Source organism: Hetaerina americana, unplaced genomic scaffold, assembly GCF_022747635.1.
Source record: "Hetaerina americana unplaced genomic scaffold, ioHetAmer1.1.p SCAF_10, whole genome shotgun sequence".
NCBI lineage: Eukaryota > Metazoa > Arthropoda > Insecta > Odonata > Calopterygidae > Hetaerina > Hetaerina americana.
Genome location: NW_027286070.1, coordinates 44,315,277 through 44,335,761, shown reverse-complemented (window position 1 = coordinate 44,335,761; position 20,485 = coordinate 44,315,277). Strand labels below are relative to the sequence as shown.

Genomic DNA, 20,485 nt, shown 5'->3' with positions numbered 1-20,485 from the left:
TCCATAAGCTCATCTCTTCTTCCTCTCTTCGAAGTACTTCCTCATTACTTACTCTGTTTATCCATTTTAATTTCGTCCTTTCTCGGCAGAACCACGTTTCCATTGCCTCCAATGTTCTTTTCTCTGCCCTCCCGTTTTAAGCACGCCATCAACAAAGCAGTGTCTCCTCTCAATACATCCCCTTTAGGCCTTCCAAAGTGATGCATACAAGAAAACTATTCTTCACCTGGTCCGCTGTTTTAAAGTAACAAATTTAAATTTACTTTGCAATTTAAAGCCTTCCTGCAAGATTCCGAAATATATGCCTCATCCTGTGGACAAGGGGACACGCCGACTAAATATCATACAGCCGTCATGTCATTTGAATGATTCTCTTTAAAGTGCTCACCGAGGTAAACTCCGTTGACATTGATGAACTAATTCCTTGGCGATTATCATTAATTAACTGGAATTGAGTTTTGGGTATATTTTCCTTCACATCTGCCATTTTCCTCTGCGTCGTTATCATTTCTCCTTAGGGGTAGATTATTATGGCCTCCAGATACGAATACGACATGCCTTTGATGGAACATTCTCCTCCAGAAACCTTACAATCCATACATTTCCGTAGTATCTTACCACCAGCAGCAGTTCCGTGCTCGTTACACAAATATACATCGATAGTGAGTAGATTCATCTCTTTTATTCTTGAAACACTCCCAACTTTTGGTTGAAAATTTCTCGATGCATGCAAAAAATGGAGATGCACTCCGTGTTCCTGGAAAAACAAATCACCGCTAATGGTATAGCTCGCACAAAATATTTTAAAGCCCAACCTCTCCAATCCTAATGGAAAGCACTGACTAATATAGTATTATTTGTCATTGCTTAGAATGGTACTCGTTACTTCCCCCAACGAGGAATTTATGCAGAGCGGTTGGAGGACGTGGTTCGAAGGGATTGGAATGAGGGAGAGGAAGAGGGTACAGCTTCCTTAAATAGAGGCATAAGCGTTGGGTTTAGGTCCTGCATCCTCATAAAACCCTGTGTTCAACCGCTAGGATGTGTAGGTGATCTGATACAAGACATGACATTTTAACATTTAAAGTTGCTTAAATGCTTATTGCTAAAGGAGAAATTTTATAATTCAAGCAATGAAAATAATTTTTAACGATCAGCAAAAATATCCTGCTTTATGTAAGTTTTAAATACCTCTGTAAGCATGTGGTACGCGCTGATAGAATGGGTTAAAATAAAATAAGATTTTAAATAAATCATCACAGTATTAATGTTGGTCAACAAGTTATTGTGATCATATTCTGTCGTTTATGTGGACATGTAAAATAATTTCAGGTTGACTTGTCGCTTAAAAATATGAAATTTTATTTTTTCTGGTTTCTTTTTTCATGTCGTAATGAGTGTTCAGGAAACATGCTGAGTATCGCATCACATGACTTAGGTTTTCGAGGATTTATGTCACTGCTGTAGGTGACCCAATTAATTGATGGAAGATCCCCATTGTTAATCAATGCACTCTAAAATTACTTAGAATAGTGCCAATATTGGAGTATCTAGCTGTTAAATTACATCTATTTTACATTTGAGGGGTCAAAGGAACGAAAATACAAATGCAATTATTTGTTTCTTTCATCTATGTAAATGGATACCAGGCTTTTTCTTTTTCTACGTTTTTGGAAGATATAGAAAAGCTATTTGGATGAGACTTCACAATTATATATCTCCTCCACTGGCCCCGTTAGATATGTTGTATTGATTGACCCGATATTTAAACTGTACAAGTAATTTAATATTATGTACCAGTTGAGGGCATGAGCTCAGTAGTTGAGGGTAAAGCACTCGGCAGTTAAATTGAAAATTTTCTCGTGCATTAACAACCTTCTTGCATATACTCCAAAACTTTTAGCTTCACTTCGTGGAAGTATGTGCTTTAAAAAGAGTTTTTACTTTTCCACATACTAGGTTTTAGATAAAATGTCGACTGTAATGTCACACTACACTTCAAGAATATAATGTATAAATTTATAAATATATAAATATATATATATATGTATATATATACTGTATGTATGTATATACTGTATGTATATGTATATATACTGAGTTCTGTCCTTCTCTTCCTTGAGATAGGTGCCTTGGACCACCGAAAATTCGAAACTGAGTGAGTTCATTTTCTTTTTTTGTGTTTTAGTCTTTGTACACTGGTGCTAACTTCATATACATATATATATATATATATATATATATATATATATATATATATATATATATATATGTAAGTATATATATATACATATATATATTTAAGTATATATACATATATATTTAAGTATATATATATATATATTAATATATATATATATATCGGCATGTGGTTGTATGCCAGGAGTAGAGCATTGGACTACTGACAAGAGGGCCCGGGTTCGATTCGATTTGGGCTATCCTTCTCTGATGTGTGAATTGCGCACTCCGTCAGGTTTAGCACTGGGTGAACTCTATCATTACCTACCAAACCGACCATCGGATTGATTACTGTGTTTCCATCGAGCATTTCGCAAAGCGTCCTAATTTACTATGAATATTTTATACCGCAACCTATTGACTGCCAGCCTATTTGCACGGCGACCTTTTGGCATTGACCTTATATGGTCGACCTAGCTGCTGTCATCGGCCCTTGTGTTTCACGCCAACGAGGGCATGTGGAAGGGTGTGTTTGTCAACGGCCATTAGAGTGATTGTTGATTAAAATGCCATTGCGTGTCATTGCATTTCCGAGTAGTTCAAATTGTCGTACGTCATTCTTTCTACTATTGCGGTACTGAATCATTTCACTGAAGAAAGATTCCCTAGAGTAAATGAATTTCTCGGTTGGGTAGTCAAATTCCCACGTCTACCAACGTAATGCCCGGTTAAAATTATTATTTGTGTCAAGAGTTTTACTCGAAAGATTTATATATAGCGAAAAGTTAAAGTATTGTTTATAATATTCTTGCTATCGGTGGTATCCAGCCCGGGTTATCTTTTCTGTTAGCTCATGACAATTGTTTTCGAAACCAGTAGCTTATCACTGTACTCTTTTTAATTTCAAAGTTGGATACTCATACGAAGAGTCCCAAGCACTTTGCACGTATTCAAGGTGAGTTCTAACAAAACGAAACGACACTCTCCTGAGGTATTCCATTTCAATATCTTCCCACTATCCCGCTAATGAAGCTTCATCGCATTAATGCAGCTCCGAAGATGTTCCCAATGTTCTTTCCCTATGTTACTTCCTGCTACTACTTGATACTATTCCTGCGCCTAATATTCAGGTTTAGGCCCGTCCGGATTTCTTATTCCAGAAATCCATAGTTTCATAGTTTACAGTTTTCATTAGAGATCGGCACCAAGTACTTAAAAAGTTGAGATCGCTAGAAAGACCCTCGAAATCCGTTTTATTAATTATATCTTAACAGATGAACGTAATTTTGGCAAATAATCTGACGTTACTGAATACTTTACCAATAAAACTTTACAATTTGATACACTTTCCGATATTTACAATAATTACTCGAACGAAGTAGATCATTTGATATATCAAAATTAAATAACCTGTGGAAACTTGATAAACACAAAAAAATGTATTTTCTTACACAAGTATTCATTAAAGGCATTTTTCTGAGATGATGTAGATCCTTATTATATTAGACTATATATTATTAGACTATATATTAGACTATATATTCAATACTCTCTTGTCTTCTTGTCTGTATGGCATAAACACTACGAGATATACCTTATAATATACCACGAGAAAGAGGAGACATTAAAGTAAATGAAAACTAGCAAACCTCTCTGCATAGATCTTCAAGTTCATGGGAAAACGTGGAAGAAAGGGTTTGTACGGATTCCTTTGCAGCATTTACGAATAAACTTTCTTCCACAAGACTTTGTTAAATCAATACGAGTATTCCGTTGAATAGTCTGGTTTGTTGGTGTGGGTGTGTAGTTTTGAAAGGAGCCCCGGGTTCATACATCTCTCTCCCAATTGTGCCCAACCACTATGCCTGCCTGCCACACCCAGTCAGGTAAAACATGGTTAACGTAAAAGTTAGTGTGGTTACTAATGTTGTCATGAAATTTGAGTTTCCATGAAAGTCTAATACGAATATTTCATGATAAAGAATAGAGTTGTAATTTATGAGTATGTGTTCTATTACTAACGTTTATATATTTATGAGCAATGTCAAGGATACCAGAGAATTCTCTTTTTTTACCCGAGGACAGTAAGATTCTCTCAATCACAAAATATATTACTTGTAAACTTTTCTACTACGGCAATCATGATTGTCCTTGGGATATTAATATTATCACGGTGGTAATAAATATACTTCTGCTATCTTTATTTGAAAAAAAAACACCAATTCAGGAACTTTCTCATTTGTTACTTGGGTAACTCAGGGAGAAATCGGGGTGATACCATGAATGCAAGAAGATAAGGGCTGAGTTGGAGTGTGCGGTATACGTATCAAGTGGTTCGTCGGTGAACGAGGAACGAAAAATCTAACAAAAAGACCAGGCCATTTCCACAGATCTAGCCTTTATCCTAGAGGAAATTCCAGTCTTCATCCTAATAGAAAAATAGTATGGGGAGGGATAATAATAATGAACAAATAATACCACTTTTCCACAAGACAGATATCTAACTACTCCATTTGGGAGGGATGATATCGAAGGTAAAATAAGAAGCATTTCCCCCTTCAATGTGCAAGTTGTATTTTAATCAGTAAAAGGCTAAATTGAACGACAAAGGTATAGGTATTCATAATAATTATTTGATATTGTGGTTATCGAGCACGTGGTAAAATCGTCAATTGCTATCTTTTAAGCATTACACTTACCTTATTTTATTAATATTTATGGACAAATTCCAAAGAAACTGCGGGAGATGCCGCGACAGTAACTTTTAACGGAGTCATCCGCTAATGTGCATTTCAATGCAACAATTTCAGAGTGTAAAAAATCATTCGTCTTGACTGGGATTCGAACCCAGATCCCTCAATATCCGGTCGAGTGCTTTAGCCAGTTAAGCTATCAATTATTGAGTGTTGAATTGTTCCAAAATGACGTGGAAAGATTTAAATTACGCACCCCCGTTCAATCACACAGCTTGCGCTCTTACTTGTAACATGATTGATCGGATCTATGGTCACTGCTCAACAATTGCGTGTGATATTTCCATAATTTTTCCAATTAACACAAAGTTTATCGTGAACTTAGTGCAAATTTATTACATATGTACTGATGGAATTTTCCGCTCGGGAGCATTAAAAATGTTTCTTTTCTGCGTTTATTAAATTGAAATTTTAAAATTTCTAGCGAACAGTGGTGGGGATTTGTTGATAATTTTCAATGATTGATTTCTCACTGACGGCGTTTATATTTTTGGGCCTATTTTGCACAAAAAGGGATTACGTCCTTCTTAAAAAAAATTTTTCTTTTTCGGTGATTTATTTAAAGAGGCAATTTTGTTTTTCTGATATTGCTTCGAGATTTTTTAAAATCCTTACTGATATCATTGATGAATATTTGCAGCGAAAGAACCGTGACTCTCTCCTTCTGATGTTCTCTCACGACACGGTCAGGTTCCATCAACACATTGAGAGATGTGAATCCTTTATGGATCTAATAGGAGGGGGAATGCAGCGGTAGTCTGTTTCCCTCATTTCATGCCGAACTAAGGCTGCAACGGGAGACAGAGCGAACATCAAAGAGAAGTACGAAATGCATAAAAGGTCAGTGTGTTGTGAACTCATCCTCTCCATCCGCGCTCACATCGCATGGGCGATTCAATGACGTGTTATGACGATAGTTGTGTGCGTTCTGATTGGGTGACATGAAGCCTTAAGAAAAAATTGTCCCTTTCCAGAACAATGCGTCCACTTTCGCGACGTTACAGCTTTCCGAAGACGCTTTTGTGCAAATATTTCGCGAAAATCCATAGATTTTTTCGACTCATGATTTTACACCTTGCTTATCATAAAAAGGACAGAAAAATATATTTCAGTACAGGTGTCCAATAATATGCATCAATGTGTCCTCCAAATCCTCGTCGTCGATCTACGTGTCAAAATTTCACACTCCAAATAACGCAGGAATTTCAGTCACTATACCAGCGATTTACATTCATGGGTGCAAGCAAATAACGCTTCGAAGGAATATTCTTTGAGAGCAGAGGAACGCCGTTTGTAACTCCTCCGTTGGCCTGTCAAACAGTTTCTGAGAGACAAGTCGAAACCGTGAGGTCGTTTATTAGTTTCCTGGAGATAGATACATTTTCTACCCCAGTTGACATATGACATTACCTTTGTAAGTAGTGATGGCAGCTTGTCCTGAATAGAAATACAGCTCTCAGGGAATGGGAGCTTCTATTTTTTCAACCGCAGAGATTAAGTAGCAGGCATCATGGATGGATGCACTGACGCAACCTCTCAATAATGAGGCTTAGAGGTGTGGGTGGGTCAATAAATAATGATGCATGGAATAGAAATAGAACAGTGACAACGACATCTTGAATAAGGATGGCGAGGAAAATACGAGGTGTGTACGTAAAGTATCCGACCTACGTCTCGTAAATAGGATGACACGAGTTGGGACAGATGGGACGTTTTTCTCAAGTACAAGTATTAACTTAGTGAAAGTGAACTCGGGATCGGAATCGCTAGAGACTATTAAAGATGTTTAAATACAAAGGTAATTTTCATGAAAATGTTGGTTGAAATTATTATTACTTCGTATTCTCCTGTAATTATTATTTAGTAACCTGTGTGGAAAGCAAAGGGAAACTACCACACTATCCAACTGCCCAAGAAGTTCATGGCATGATATCGACCTTTTAAATGCAAAATTTCGGTGGAAAAGCTTTCCCCTTATCACATATCCAGGAGGGGATTGATTAAGGCTAAGTACCAAAGGAGATAGACGATAGAGAGAGAAAATTTAGAAGAGAAAGTAAGCAAGCAAGAAGTGGAAAGGAAAGGATAAGAATAGGAGCATGGAATGTGCTCCCGCTACTTCAGGGTTGCAAGTTAGAAAATGCAAAGTAAAGTATGGTGTAAAAAAGGCTTAGGTAAAGAAAATATTGAATAAAAGGAGTTGCAATGATGGTAGGAAAAATAATGACAGATGAAGTGATTTAGATAGGGTACTTTAAGGAAAGAATAATGTTAAGGCTGAAAGGAGAAAGCAAAGACCTTATAATTTTATAAGTGTACACGCCAAATGGTCAACACTCGGAAGAAGAAACGGACGAATGCTATGAGAAGATAGAACTACTCAATGAAAAGGAAAAACGAATAGCTTGCATAGTAGCAATGGGAAACTTCAATACAGCTGCGGGCGAAGGTGGTGAGGGTAGGACAGTAGGAATATTAGGACTATGATGAAGGAAAAATAGAGGACAAAGACTTTAGACTGACTAATTGACTTAATTAAATAAAACTGTCCGTTAGTTGGAAATACCTTGCTAGGAAACCCATAAAAGGAGGAGATATACACGGACATTACGAATAAATGAAGTGAGACACCAAATTGATTTTATTCTGATGCAACATAGGTACAGAAATTGTATGGAATCAGCAACAAATTGTCCAGAAGCAAAAGTTTATTCTGGCCATACCTTAAAAATAACAGAGCTATGATTTTTCATTTGTCCTTGCCAATCAGTTGGAAAGGACAAGGAAAGGAAGTAAAGAAGAGAAATTAAAAATTGAAGGGCTAAAGAAACCAGGAAAATTTGAGGAAACGGAAAATCTATTTGTGGAAAACTTGCTAGCCAAAGCATATAAGAACTGTGTAAATGAGAAATGGAGGCACATTCAACACAGCTTGAGAGAAGCAGCAAAAGAGGCAGTTCTTGTAAAGTGCAGTAAAAAAATAAGACTAGATTGGATTACAGGCTAGATGTTAGACAAAATGGACGAAAAAAGAAGTTGGAAAAATATAAATACAGATAAAGGTGGAGGGGACTACAGGGGTCTTAAAAATGAACTCGGAAGAGAAACAGATAAGGCCAAATAAAAATGGACGAGTGACAAGCACAGTAAGATAGAACAATTAGATAAGCAAGGAAATAAATGATGTAAGTATAAAGAAGCAAGAGACCTAAAGAAATAAGAGACCTAGTGGGAAAGTAAGAAGTAACGGGAAAGCAACGGGAGTTGACAAAATATGAATCAATGAAAATAATAACTCAAGACAGGAAGACGTGGAGGTCAGGCATTGGTGAGCCTACCACGTGGTAGAACAAACAAAGACGAGAGGGTAGCCTACCGTTTACTGTAGGTTTTGTATGGGCACAAACGCCTACATTTCTTAGCATCGCCCAAATAAGACACATCCTTACACCCTCACACTACAATTCACTAGTACATAAATAAATTCATGCACATTACTTTCAAAATGGACCATGTAAACCCTTCTATAATTCCACATACATTCCACCCAATTTTACTTCGTCCAACATACCTATTCTTTTCCTCACCCTATATCGTTTGCTTAACGTTCTCCTCTCTACCTGAGTCTTTAACTCTCCATCGCCAATAAAAATTCCTGCATCCACCTTTAATGCCCCCTTTGTATTTCACCCAACAACCATCTCTCATCCTATACTATGCCCTGTACTTCTGCGCTTGTGCCCCTTTCATACGTTTTCCTTTTTCCATCCTTCATCTACATCTACATAATTCCCCGCAAGCCGCCGTAAGGGCGTGTGGCGGGGGGGGGGCTAGGTCACCAACCTTAAAAAGGAACACATCCTTCCTCACATCCAATCCCTCTCCACAACCACACATCAAAACCCCACCTCTATCATATTATTTAAATAACCAAGCTTACGCGCACTGTAAAGCCACGTTCCACATCAAAGTTTTCACTAATCCGGTCTTAACATTCCTACTCAGTACCCCTGACATCAACTCCCTCCAAGTGATAGCTTTTTTGCTCAACACAATCTTTCTTCTGATGGCCTACTACGTTCACTATCATGGTGCAAAATAATTCCAAGATAGATAAACTGTTTTATCTGCTCTAGTTATTGTGCTCCTATTGAACATTTATCTTGATCTTCCTTCTCAAAAAACTTCCAACTTTCGTTTTTTTATATTGACCTTCGTCCCATACATATCGTCTTGATTTTGAAAGTTGGTGAAATAATCAAGCAAATAAAAATCAAACAATATGCTGTGATATACAAACTCACTGCTTGTCCGTAAATTAATTAAGGTAAAATTATCTTTAAAAAATTCGAAAAGTGGATGTGTACAAGGATGTGGAGAGTTAATTTGCCAGAGAGGATGGCAGGTGAAGCATAAAGCGTTCGCGTGACGGAAGTGGGGTGAAATTCCAAGAAAACCAGGGGACAAGAACGTACATATTAAGAGGTAGGTTAAGGATGGGAGGAAGGAGAATGTCAAATGAGAGTATTAGAGAAAGTGGAGGGTAGGTAAATATGAGATCACGCAAAAGGAAATATTAGAACAAGAGTAGGAGGAAAGATCAGTCATCAGGAACTGGAAGCTTTCCTCCTTTTCAGAGAAGGAAGGTCTCCACGCCGTAGTTGAAAAAGCATTGGTATTCATTTGATCTTTATTTTATCGATCGATTCATTTAGTCGACCTTTTAGTAACTGAAAGAATGTTCCAAGGTAGTAGAATTCCTTTCACAAGGGTATCAATCCAAACAGCCTGTCAATCATTATCAAATGCCTTGCTGAACGCTTCATTCTTTAAGCCCCTCTGCCTCGACTAGATTGAAGAAGACTTGGTTTTTTTTGAAGCAGATAGCTGGGAACACCTGCTGAATATTGAATGAACGGAAACGCTTGAACGAAAGAGAATGTGACGGGGTATGATATGAGGACCAAAGTAAAGAATGAGAAATTCTAAAAAGGTGTGAGAACTCAATGGAGCCTCATACGGAAACAAAGACGGATCGGCGAACTCAGAGAGAGGGGGAGAGAGAGAGAATAAAATTGTTGGGGGCAAATGGAAGGAAAATGCTTACAAAAGGAAAGGTGGTTATGAAAAATATTAAAGAATATGGAAAAAGTGAACTATGAGTTAGGAAGATTTGAAATGAAATAGATAAGGAGGGGAGAACTGAGGTTAAATATCTTGGTCTATTTACAGCCCTCCTGCATTTCGGTAATAATTAAGATTCCACGGAAATCGTTTAAACCGTTTAAATCGTCTAAAATTTTCAAGATATTGTGTTCAGATACCTCTAATTATAATATTATTTTGGCTGATCACAATGATATTTCACATGATAGCATTGAGTTGCCGAGGTCATTCTAGTCTACTGGTCACCCCCGTTTAAAATTGCTGTGAAAATATAATTGTTATTTATATAAATACAAAACTCAATAGTGGTCCTCTATTTTTTAGAAAGGCTTCTTTTATTTTGATTATAATATAATACACTTTGAAATGGATTTTCTGCGCGAGCGTGAAATATTTTCATTATTTTTCCGTACTTATTTTGTTTTTATACACCTAGCTTTGTAGGATTAATTGAAAGCTTTTCGATAAGTAGATAATTCAGTCAAACAAAATTAATGAAAATACATTATATTTTAAATATTCCATGCATCCTTAAATACTTACTTAGCTATGGTATCAACTTTTTATTACTTTCGTCATCTACACATCTACACATTCTACATTCACAGCTGCCGTAAGGGTGTGTGGAGGGAGATGTTATGACACAGGCCATGCATGCATAAATATGTGTTCATGTATGTATTTGAATATATATTTGTTCATATACACAAACTTACGGTCACATAGAGACATAAAGGCCTATACACGTTATGCAATAATTGGTGCGTTTGACTAAACCATTGCATTTTAGTTTTTAAAAAATATTTGCATACTTGGCTTCAATTGTGTATCGTGCGAGGGAAGGAAAAGTACTTGCTTAAGTCGATGACGGTATCTCTGTCTCTTGTATTTAATCTCGGTGGTGGATTTTAACAGATTAATCTGATGCTGTAATGATTTCCTCATTGTCTTAAGAAGCTTATATGTTTAGCACCATTGAAAGAGTCCAAATATTGCCTGTTTTCTTAATGAGTCAAGGGTCTTTCAACAAAATTCCTCCAACATACTCATCACACTTACTCTCTTCTCGTAGCAATTTTTTTACAAACGCAACTGATTTTCTATCAATTTTTAATATCATATCATAGAACCAAATTTTTTAATTTTATTTTTCACTAATGGATACAAAATACTTGACATATTCCAAATTCGGTCTAGCAACGCAGAGTAACACCGTACCGGATTGGCTCTTACTTTTCCATTATATTTTCCTACAACCCATCCAATAATACCTCATTTTTTTAAAACCTGATCCACATATTATTATAATGCATGTTACCCATTAAGGGTTCTGATGTAAGGGTAACACCATCGCTAATTGATTCACAGAGGTATGGGTTAACAGATTGATGAAGAATTTCGAAATTAATTTTCCAACTCTGCCTCATGTTTACTAAATAGTGAGATTAATTTGCCAGAATCAGTTCAGCTCGCTAACTTTCCAATTTTTAAGGAGATCAGGTAATAGTTTTCATGCCACCTCCAATCTATAGTTTGCCCGTCGAAACAATTCACTTGGCGCTATTTTGAACTCCTGTGAATCGCATTGCACTTATGGATAAAAGAAAAACACGCTCAAAATTCCTTCTCCAGAATTCGTGAAATGAATCTCATTAATATCTGTGACTATCGTAAAAATTTAGGGTGAAGATTAATTTTAAAATTTGCATGAAACATTCACTTTTATTTTTTTATCAGTATTATATTTTAGGATTTTTATTTTTATTCTTTGAGCTATGTTTTCATTTAATGTTGTTTGTTGGGTTCTCTATTTTATTATTTTATGTTTTCTTACCTCAATATATCTGTCATTGTATCATATAAAAATCAGTCACTTGAACACTCAAATATAATCCCGAGGGTGAATTAAATGCTTAAGAGTAAGGTCACTTGAACTCACGTCAATATACTCCTGTTTGGCCGAGTATCCGTAGTGCTTCTTTCCCAGTTCTCTCAGTAATACATCCAACTTTTCCGGTTCATGGAGTCTTGCCACAGTCTTCTGCACGAATCCCATTACCCTGAAATAATAAGAGGGTGAACTAGACAGTATCCATTTCCTGGAGTTAAGAAAAATATTTTACCTTTTATTAACCTTCGTCTGTACTTGATGGAGACGTTTAAGTCAGAATATTAATGCATATTTTGTATAATTCAGAAACCTCTTATCAATATCAAGACCGGGGAACTATGGACATGAATGTTTTTTTGCTAATTATCAATTAAGACGATTGTATTAACAAAGTGCCTAACATCGTTAGTCCTTATGTTACTAATGGGAATATAAAATGCTGAATATTATTGCAATACTGCTTAACTGCTGTAAGGTTAATTGCTGGATTAAATTATCAATATTACTGATTGTATTGACTTCTACAAAATATATCTTAGATGCGTACTTCTATTGGTTCGCATTAATTGATTGATTCAGTTAAGATGAATGACAGTATTTAATAATACGATCTGATCTCTGATCTTAGAGGCTTTTGCAACCAGGTTTTCTTTAATGAACTCGAAATAGTCGCTACCGCATTTGTTCTGAACTTAATATGCCTAATTAAGAACGGATATTAGCAATTTTCCACTAGATTTATCGTACGACCGGGTTTCGATATATTAAATCATCTTCAGGTCCTGAAGAATTAAGGACTTGAAGATGATGTAATACATCGAAACACGGTCGTATAATAAATCTTATCTAGTGAAAAATTGCTAATATCCGTTCTTTATTAGGTCCTGAAGAATTCAGGACTTGAAGGTGATGTAATACATCGAAAACCGGTCGCATAATAAATCTTATCTAGTTGAAAATTGCTCATCTCCGTTCTTAATTATGTTCGAATTCCACCTCATTAAGCCTGAAAGTACTCAATTTGTTAATATGCCTAACACTAAATTATTTAAAAATTAATTAAATTAATCCGGAGGTGGCTGAGCTTAGTATTTTATGAAATAAAATGATGCTAATTGAAAGCCTCTTCAGGGTGATTTTTGTAATAGAATTTATGATTCCCAAAGAAACTGCGGGATATGCCGCAACAGTAACTTTTAACGGAATCATCCGCTAATGCGCATTTCAATACAACAATTTCAGAGTCTGAAAATCATTCGCCTTGATTGGGATTCGAACTCAGATCCCTCAATATCCGGTCGAGTCTTTAGGTCGAGAGGCTTTAGCCAGTTAAGCTATCAAGGCGTCCTCTTAAACTCCGAAATTTTGGGTTCGAATCACAGTAAGGGCGAATGATTTTTAGACTGAAATTGTCACATTAAAATTTGTGATATATATATATATATATATATATATATATATATATACATACATATATATATATATATATATATATATATATATATATATATATATATATATTCTATAGTATATATTATAGAATTCTTATGATAAAACTTTATTATGAATTATTCCTCTCATATTGAATTAAAATATGAATACATTTTTTTCTCGTGATTAATCAGTTCCACGTTTATTCGCAAACGCCTCCCTCGACGGGTGGAAAATCCATCGAGCTGGTAACGATATCGCGAAACGTGAGGCTATAATTTATCGAATTTAAGTGTAGCGTCGATGGAAATTCAATTATGAAAAATGAGAATTGGTATCTCTTTCTGAATCACACCGGAAACAATATTTGTGTGACATCAATGGGAAGTTGCGGATTCAAATGCGTCGGGTGTCAGGGACTTTTCTGGAAAGAAGAATGCAATCAACATTCTTCCCGGAAACGGGATGTTTCATTTAGCATTCTTTTCACGCTAATGGGCATTTCATAACAAAAAATTAGTTTTTTTCCCGTAGGCCAAAGGGAAATTTAATTTTATCACAAAACGCACTCCGACGAAGTCTTGTTATTATAAATCAATCAATGCCTTAATTGATTCTTTAGTCAGGGATGTGGACTTTGAAAGTTTTCAATAAAATATTTACTTTCCAGCAATCGAAATCATTTGAAATTCATACATTATAGGCGGTTCCTCGAGACAAATCAAACCTAAAATCCGCATTTACAGTTGTGTAGACGTAGTTCTGGTAGTTTTTAAGGGGTCACTTATGCATGTCAACATGTTCCAGGATTTTGGCATAAGGGGACAGAAATGACCTCAGCTCTTGGTCGCTTCTCCAAGTACTACTACTATCTGGAAATGATGAAATACGACTATCATAGATTATGGTCCTTCACCTTATCATTCCATTCTGATTCAATCAAAAACGTCTCCCTGATTTGGCTGTCGAGAGATTCGGTTTCATGGTATCAAACGGTTCTGATTCAGCTTACAATGAAAGTCGAAGGGGAATGGACGGCAGTGTTGTTGATATTCGTTGGCATTGCCGAAAAAGTTGTAACGGAGCAGTAAAATGGTACATACATTCTTGAATTTATACATTCTGTAGAGAACAGAAGTTTCACAAAAATAATGGCTGCGAAGCAGTTACGTAATAGAACTCCGGGAAAACATTTTAATTTCAAGCGAAGGAGAATGAATAAAGTTGATGAGTTCAAATGAAAAGGGCAGCACTTCTATAAATTTTGCGTCATCAGACTGATCTTATTGAATACTGGAATGAAATACCGATTTCAAGACTTTCTTTCACCCCGATTTAACTCGCGAACTTTATACTGCTACGCGTCTCTTAAATATTTGTGCGAGATGTGCCAATTGATGGCGTGTCTCTCCTATTTCTCACAGAATCAAATTTCTGAAATGAGTTCCGCCACCGTTCTCGCTTCGATCGAGGGTGAAATCATAGTCTCCGAACACCGCAAACAAAAGCATTGCCTACCCCACTTTTATTGTAGAGTTTTGTCCCGATTCGCAACGAGAAAATCATCCATCGGCTTAAATTTGAACTTGAAGAAAAATTATTTCAATTTTGAATTGTGTCATAGAGAACAAAGTTAAACATTATTTTACAAAAACTTTGAAAAAAGTTTCAGTTAATTTTATTTTTACCAGTGTTTGTATTTTTCCATCCAATTTCGTGGTTCTACTGAAATGTGGTTTATGAATTAACAGATGTTTACTGTTGACTCGATGACGGATTTCGATTGCCCGAGTTTGGTATTCAGTTCGCCTGAACGGTCTTGGTATACCACATCACAGTAATCAAAATGGGGTATGAGAAGAGAGGATACAAGAAAAATCTTTAAGGAGGGGGGGGGCAATGTGCTTGAACCTTTTCATTGAACGCAGGGATGAGTTAATTTTCTGCAGATAGCAATTGCATGATCAGTCCAAGATAACGTTTCATTAATGGTTACACCTAAATTACTTACTATCCTTTGGTACGTTATGGTAGACCCTTGCAATGTTAGTAGTGTGATTTCATCAACACAAATTTTGAATGTGGTTTATGGTATCCGATTATAATAGGCTAACCTTTGATCGGGTTTGTTTTAATTACATTTTTTATACCCCATTACGACAAAGCAGCAAGATCTGAATTAATTTCATTAATAATTCTAGGTAGGTGGTGAAGGCGGGAATGATGATATATTTGTGAATCATCGGCGTAAAGGTGATGATTGCAATTTGAAATATCTTTACTAATACAGGTATGTATCATGTATATAGAGGGAAAAAAACAAGTGTTCAATAATAGATCCTTGTGGAACACCCTTGTGCATTTGAAGTCAGTTAGAGGATGTATTAGGTGGGATGACTCTTTGAAATCGGTTACTTAAGTATGTGCAAATCTTTTGCAAAGATGAGGAAGAAAAATTCAGGATTTTAAGTTTTGCTAAGAGAATATCTTTGTCAATTGAGTCGAAGGCTTTCGTTAAGTCTTCATTATAATGAGTTTGGAAAGTAAAATTCGTTTTAGAAAAGCATAGCTATAGATATAGAGAATTTTAAATTGGCGATGGGATGTTGAAGACGGTGATGAAGGTGAGGTAAGGTTAGGAAAAATGATAGGTTAGTTGGACGAAATGACGGGAAGGCAACAAGTGAATGGAATTGAAGAAGGGTCCAAAAGCTAAATAAAAGGAATAATATACTCACAATGACTACTATTTCTCACACCAAATTTATAAAACTGCGATATCTAACGTATTGTACGTTGTATTCAATCTTCTTCATCGAATGTTTCAGCGAAGAAGTTTGAGAAATTACTTTCTGTTAAATGTAATGACGGGGTTCAATTTGGAGGGGTTCTGCTTTAATCCGAGGTCGTCATATGTTCGGAAAATTAATGATATTTAAACTTTTTATTGGAAGCACGGAAAATGTGTCTATAATGAGTATCTTATGAATAGTTTTGGTTATGGTAGCCGATAATTTCATGTTTCTCGTAAGAAGAGTCCCTGGTGCCCGATGAAGTGCTTGATAAAGATTTGCACATGGGATAATTCAGTGATATTCTTTCCCCTAGTCGGAATTAGATGAAATTTAATCCTCAAAAAAGGGGAAGGAAGGTAATCAATCTTAACGCGTATTTGAAGTTGTCTAAATGTAAATTTGAGGTCCATTTCGTAAGATTTAGTTAAATGTGAAGACATGAAATAAACGATGATGTTTGATGGATTTTTCCTACTTTCAAGTGCACTCGAGCTCATTGATTGTCATAATATATCGTACGTTGTGGGAGTCACAAATAACCGAAAACAATCTTCCACACCGCTGCTGTTGTACTTAATATCAAAGTCTTGCATGAATGAATACGAAATGGAGATAACGGAAAACATATAATAATCCTCAAACGTTCCTCGAAGCTTAAAAATAACAGTTTTTCATGGGCGGTCGCCGAAAGATGACGGAAAGTACATTTCACCTCGCCCTTCGGCCTCTACACGTGGCATTCCCTTGTTAACACCCATTTAAGAAAAAATCACGGGAAATATTTATTCTCACGCATTCAGCGCAAGATTTCAAAATCTGTATGATAGTTAAGCACACAGAAAAATTGACCTACGTAACACTTTCAAAGTCCAAGGTTCTATCATACCGAATCCTACAGTAGTCAAACGGACGCTCGGATTCCCCCCTCCGGCGTTACACAGCACCCCGAATCTGGCCAAGCGAGAAGTGATTGCGGTTGGAAACGGCACCGGCCATTCCGGGCGGAGGGGAGTTTCAAATCCCACGGTCACCGCTGAGCACGTGAACATCAGGGCTCGGCGGCCACGTCGTGTTCGTTCTCGGGAGAGAGACGCCAGTGGCGATGGAAGTGGATCTAGGATGGAAGGAGAGTGGGAGGAGTCCCCTTCCATGCAACCTCCCGTCGTCCTCCACTCTCTCCCCGACATTGTTCCATCGCTCTCGCAAGGAGGCGGGCCCGAGATAAGAGGCCTTGGGCAAACAGCGTCCGGGACAAAGGGATGCTGTGGATGGCCCCGGGTGGCGGTGTCCATCGTACCCATGTTCGACACTGTTCACTTTCTACGCGACCTCCCTCTTTAGTCCCCGCCCTCCGTATCTGCACCGTAGCACCCCAGTACAAGCATCCCACCACGTTCATTCCTCAACGACCGCTCTCTCTCTCTCCCCAGCTCTCAATCTCTCCCCTGCCCCCTACCCACGGTTTCGAGGTCAGCGGACTACGATCAGGCGACCGAGTCGGAGGATGGCTGGCGCGTGGGTAAACGATGGAGATAAGTGTGGGGAGAGGTTCGTCGAAGCTGTGCGCAAAAGGGCGGGAGAGTAGTGGGGGGATGTGGAGGGTGTGGAGTTGACAGCAGGAATGATTTGCTTCTTGAGGAAGGAAAAGGAATGTTTACGAGACTATTTCGCGAGGGATAGAGGGGAGGGGGAGGAGGAGGGTCTTGACAAAAACGGTGGGGGTGTCGAGAGTTAGAGAGGGGTTGATAAAAGCCCGCCACACTTAATGTGTTTACCTTCGTGGATATTGGCTGGCTGGCAATTCATCAATCATATAACTCGTCCCCTGCTTCACCTCTCTTGCCATACCCAAATTGAGGTACCGTTCCCTAAATTCTCTTGAAGTCGAGGCCACCCCGAGAGATAAATTGTATTTGCTGGCGAGGGGAATGATTCGAAGCGTTTTATTGCCTAATCGGAACACCAAATGGATTTATAAGTTTCCCTTAGATTAGCCGAGATTAACTTTCCGATTTCAATCCTTGAATATATTTGAAATATTTTCCGTGCTGCAGTTAGAGGGTACGCTAATATGAATTAATAAGGCTACTGCGTACACATTCAACGGGCAACGGGCCCTTGCCCTATTTACTGAAGAGTATTTTCAAAAAGTGTATTTCGGAAGCCTCCAATCTACGCTTATCACCTTGCTTAAACGATGATGTATCCAGGCCGTACAAACCCACGCTCCAATATAGCTGTAGAGGGAAGGAAGTTTGAATGGACGTGAGAGCTATCATTGAAAATAGTTAAACCGAGCAAATATTTGTTTTGACTACGTTATTTGATAACTAGGGCTTGCTCATTACTCGTCCAAACGGATATAGAGTATGAAAACACAATTGATTTTGTGTTCCGTGCTTGATCCTGAAGAAGTTTCATTTAATGAGATTTTAATGGGAAGGGCATTCCATAAAAAATATCGGTATTTTACTCTGATTCTCTTTTCACATTAAGGTTTTTTTAAAGAAAAAATTTGAATGAAATATTTTTATAGTGAATCACGTCACTCGAAGATCTTCCCGGATGGAGGGAAACTGAGGACCATGTTTTGTAGCTGTCGGTCGCCTCCTGTAAATACTACTGCATGTTGTGCTCACCTACAGGGTTGGAAATTTAAAAAAATTAAACCTAGATTTATCTGAAAGTCTTTTGAGAGTTGACTTTTTAAATGATCCTTTAATACATTCCTTTAAGATTAGATAAGCTCCCACCGTTCGCCGAATCCAGAGTGCATACTTTTAAGAAAATATGTAAGAAATTTATGTAATAATTTGATTGATGTGTTGTTTAAAATTATATGTAGTAGATTAAATATTATTTTAATTTATCTTTTTTTCTTGCTGATTGATTGATGATAATACGATGGGCATTCTCTTGTTTTGTTAAAGAGATTTGTGTTTGGAAGTTTCCTTTAAGTGTACTTTTGTTTTACTGACTGATTTTATCTATTGTCTTTTGTGATTACTTGGGACTTGTGTACCACTTGACACTGTCTATCTGAACATGTAAATTATAATAATAATAATCCCTAATAAGTTCGAATAGTTTTCGTCCGGAAGCGATCACCCCCAAGCACATTATACCGCTCCTAGCGGGTGCCTTTGTAAGCCGTCGAGACAATTACGTTTGAGTTAACTAAGAAGTCACGCAATGCAATCATGAGCGGTTCAAATTTGCGGTTTGCTTGAAGTTCAAGCACAAACTTGAAATTTAATTTACAGTTCAAACTTCAAATCACCCGCAACAATGTCACGAAGATTTCCACGGTCAAATGTTTTCACGCTCGGGCCTGACGTGACTCCTTGTTTGCCTAATAGTATTTATCGTGAAGAGTTTAAAACGCCACATATCAATGGAAGCCATTTAAAATAAAAATTATTAAAATTGGTAAAAGATTAATTCCATTTGAAGGTTTAATAAATTGTTTACCAGGATTGTCGTTGATAACATAGTTTAATATTTTGAAAATCCTATAAGGAAACGGGAAAGAAATGAAATCTTAGAGAAAAAGTGAATAGTTTATTTTTATCTGGAGATTTCATGAATCGGGGAGTGAAAAATCATTTAATCAAATACAGTATGACGTTGATGGCAATGGAAATACTGGATTTCTCAAATACAGCTGTTTTATTGTATATTTCACCAAGAATTTATGATTAAATTTAATTAATGAGAAGGAATGATCCTAAGTTTACCGTTTTGTTAATTTTCTAATATTAATCCATGTGAAGTCGTAAAGGATCATCGTACAATTACAGATCCATATAACGGTCAATACTTTCATATTTATTGTGCCACATATTATTTTTAGGATATAATTTCATCCATATGACTAATTTTACCCCAATACATTCTAGTCTATAATTACATGCAGTGTCTTATGCATATTAGATTTTAAAGATGATAGGAGTAGATTGGAGGTATTAAAGGTGATAGGTGTAGATTAAGGATTTGGAGATGAGTGTACGGAGAAGGAAGGAAAAGGTAAAACGAGCGGAAAGAAAAATAAATAAGTACTAGGCATGACGGGGAAGTGTAAAGTATTGCTGAAAGAAAATCAAAAGAGAAAGGAAAAGTGGATGCAGAGCATTTAGATTGGTAATGGGATGTTGAACACCATAGTAGAAGGGAGGATATTAGGCGAGCAAGGTAGAGGTAGGAAAAAAGAATACGCATGTTGGATGGAATGAGGGAAGGAAGTAATATGTAATTGAATAAGAGTTCAATGT

The 20,485-nt window shown here is 36.9% G+C and overlaps 1 protein-coding gene across 1 annotated transcript in view; it reads right to left on the bottom strand.

Moving 5' to 3' along the window:
* LOC139700316 (uncharacterized) overlaps window positions 1-20,485 on the bottom strand; it is a 229,631-nt gene that overhangs the window by 14,767 nt on the left and 194,379 nt on the right. The window contains exon 3 of the mRNA XM_071598955.1: window positions 12,037-12,157. Within this exon, the coding sequence (XP_071455056.1) occupies window positions 12,037-12,157 (121 nt within the window). The remainder of the gene's footprint in view (window positions 1-12,036; window positions 12,158-20,485) is intronic.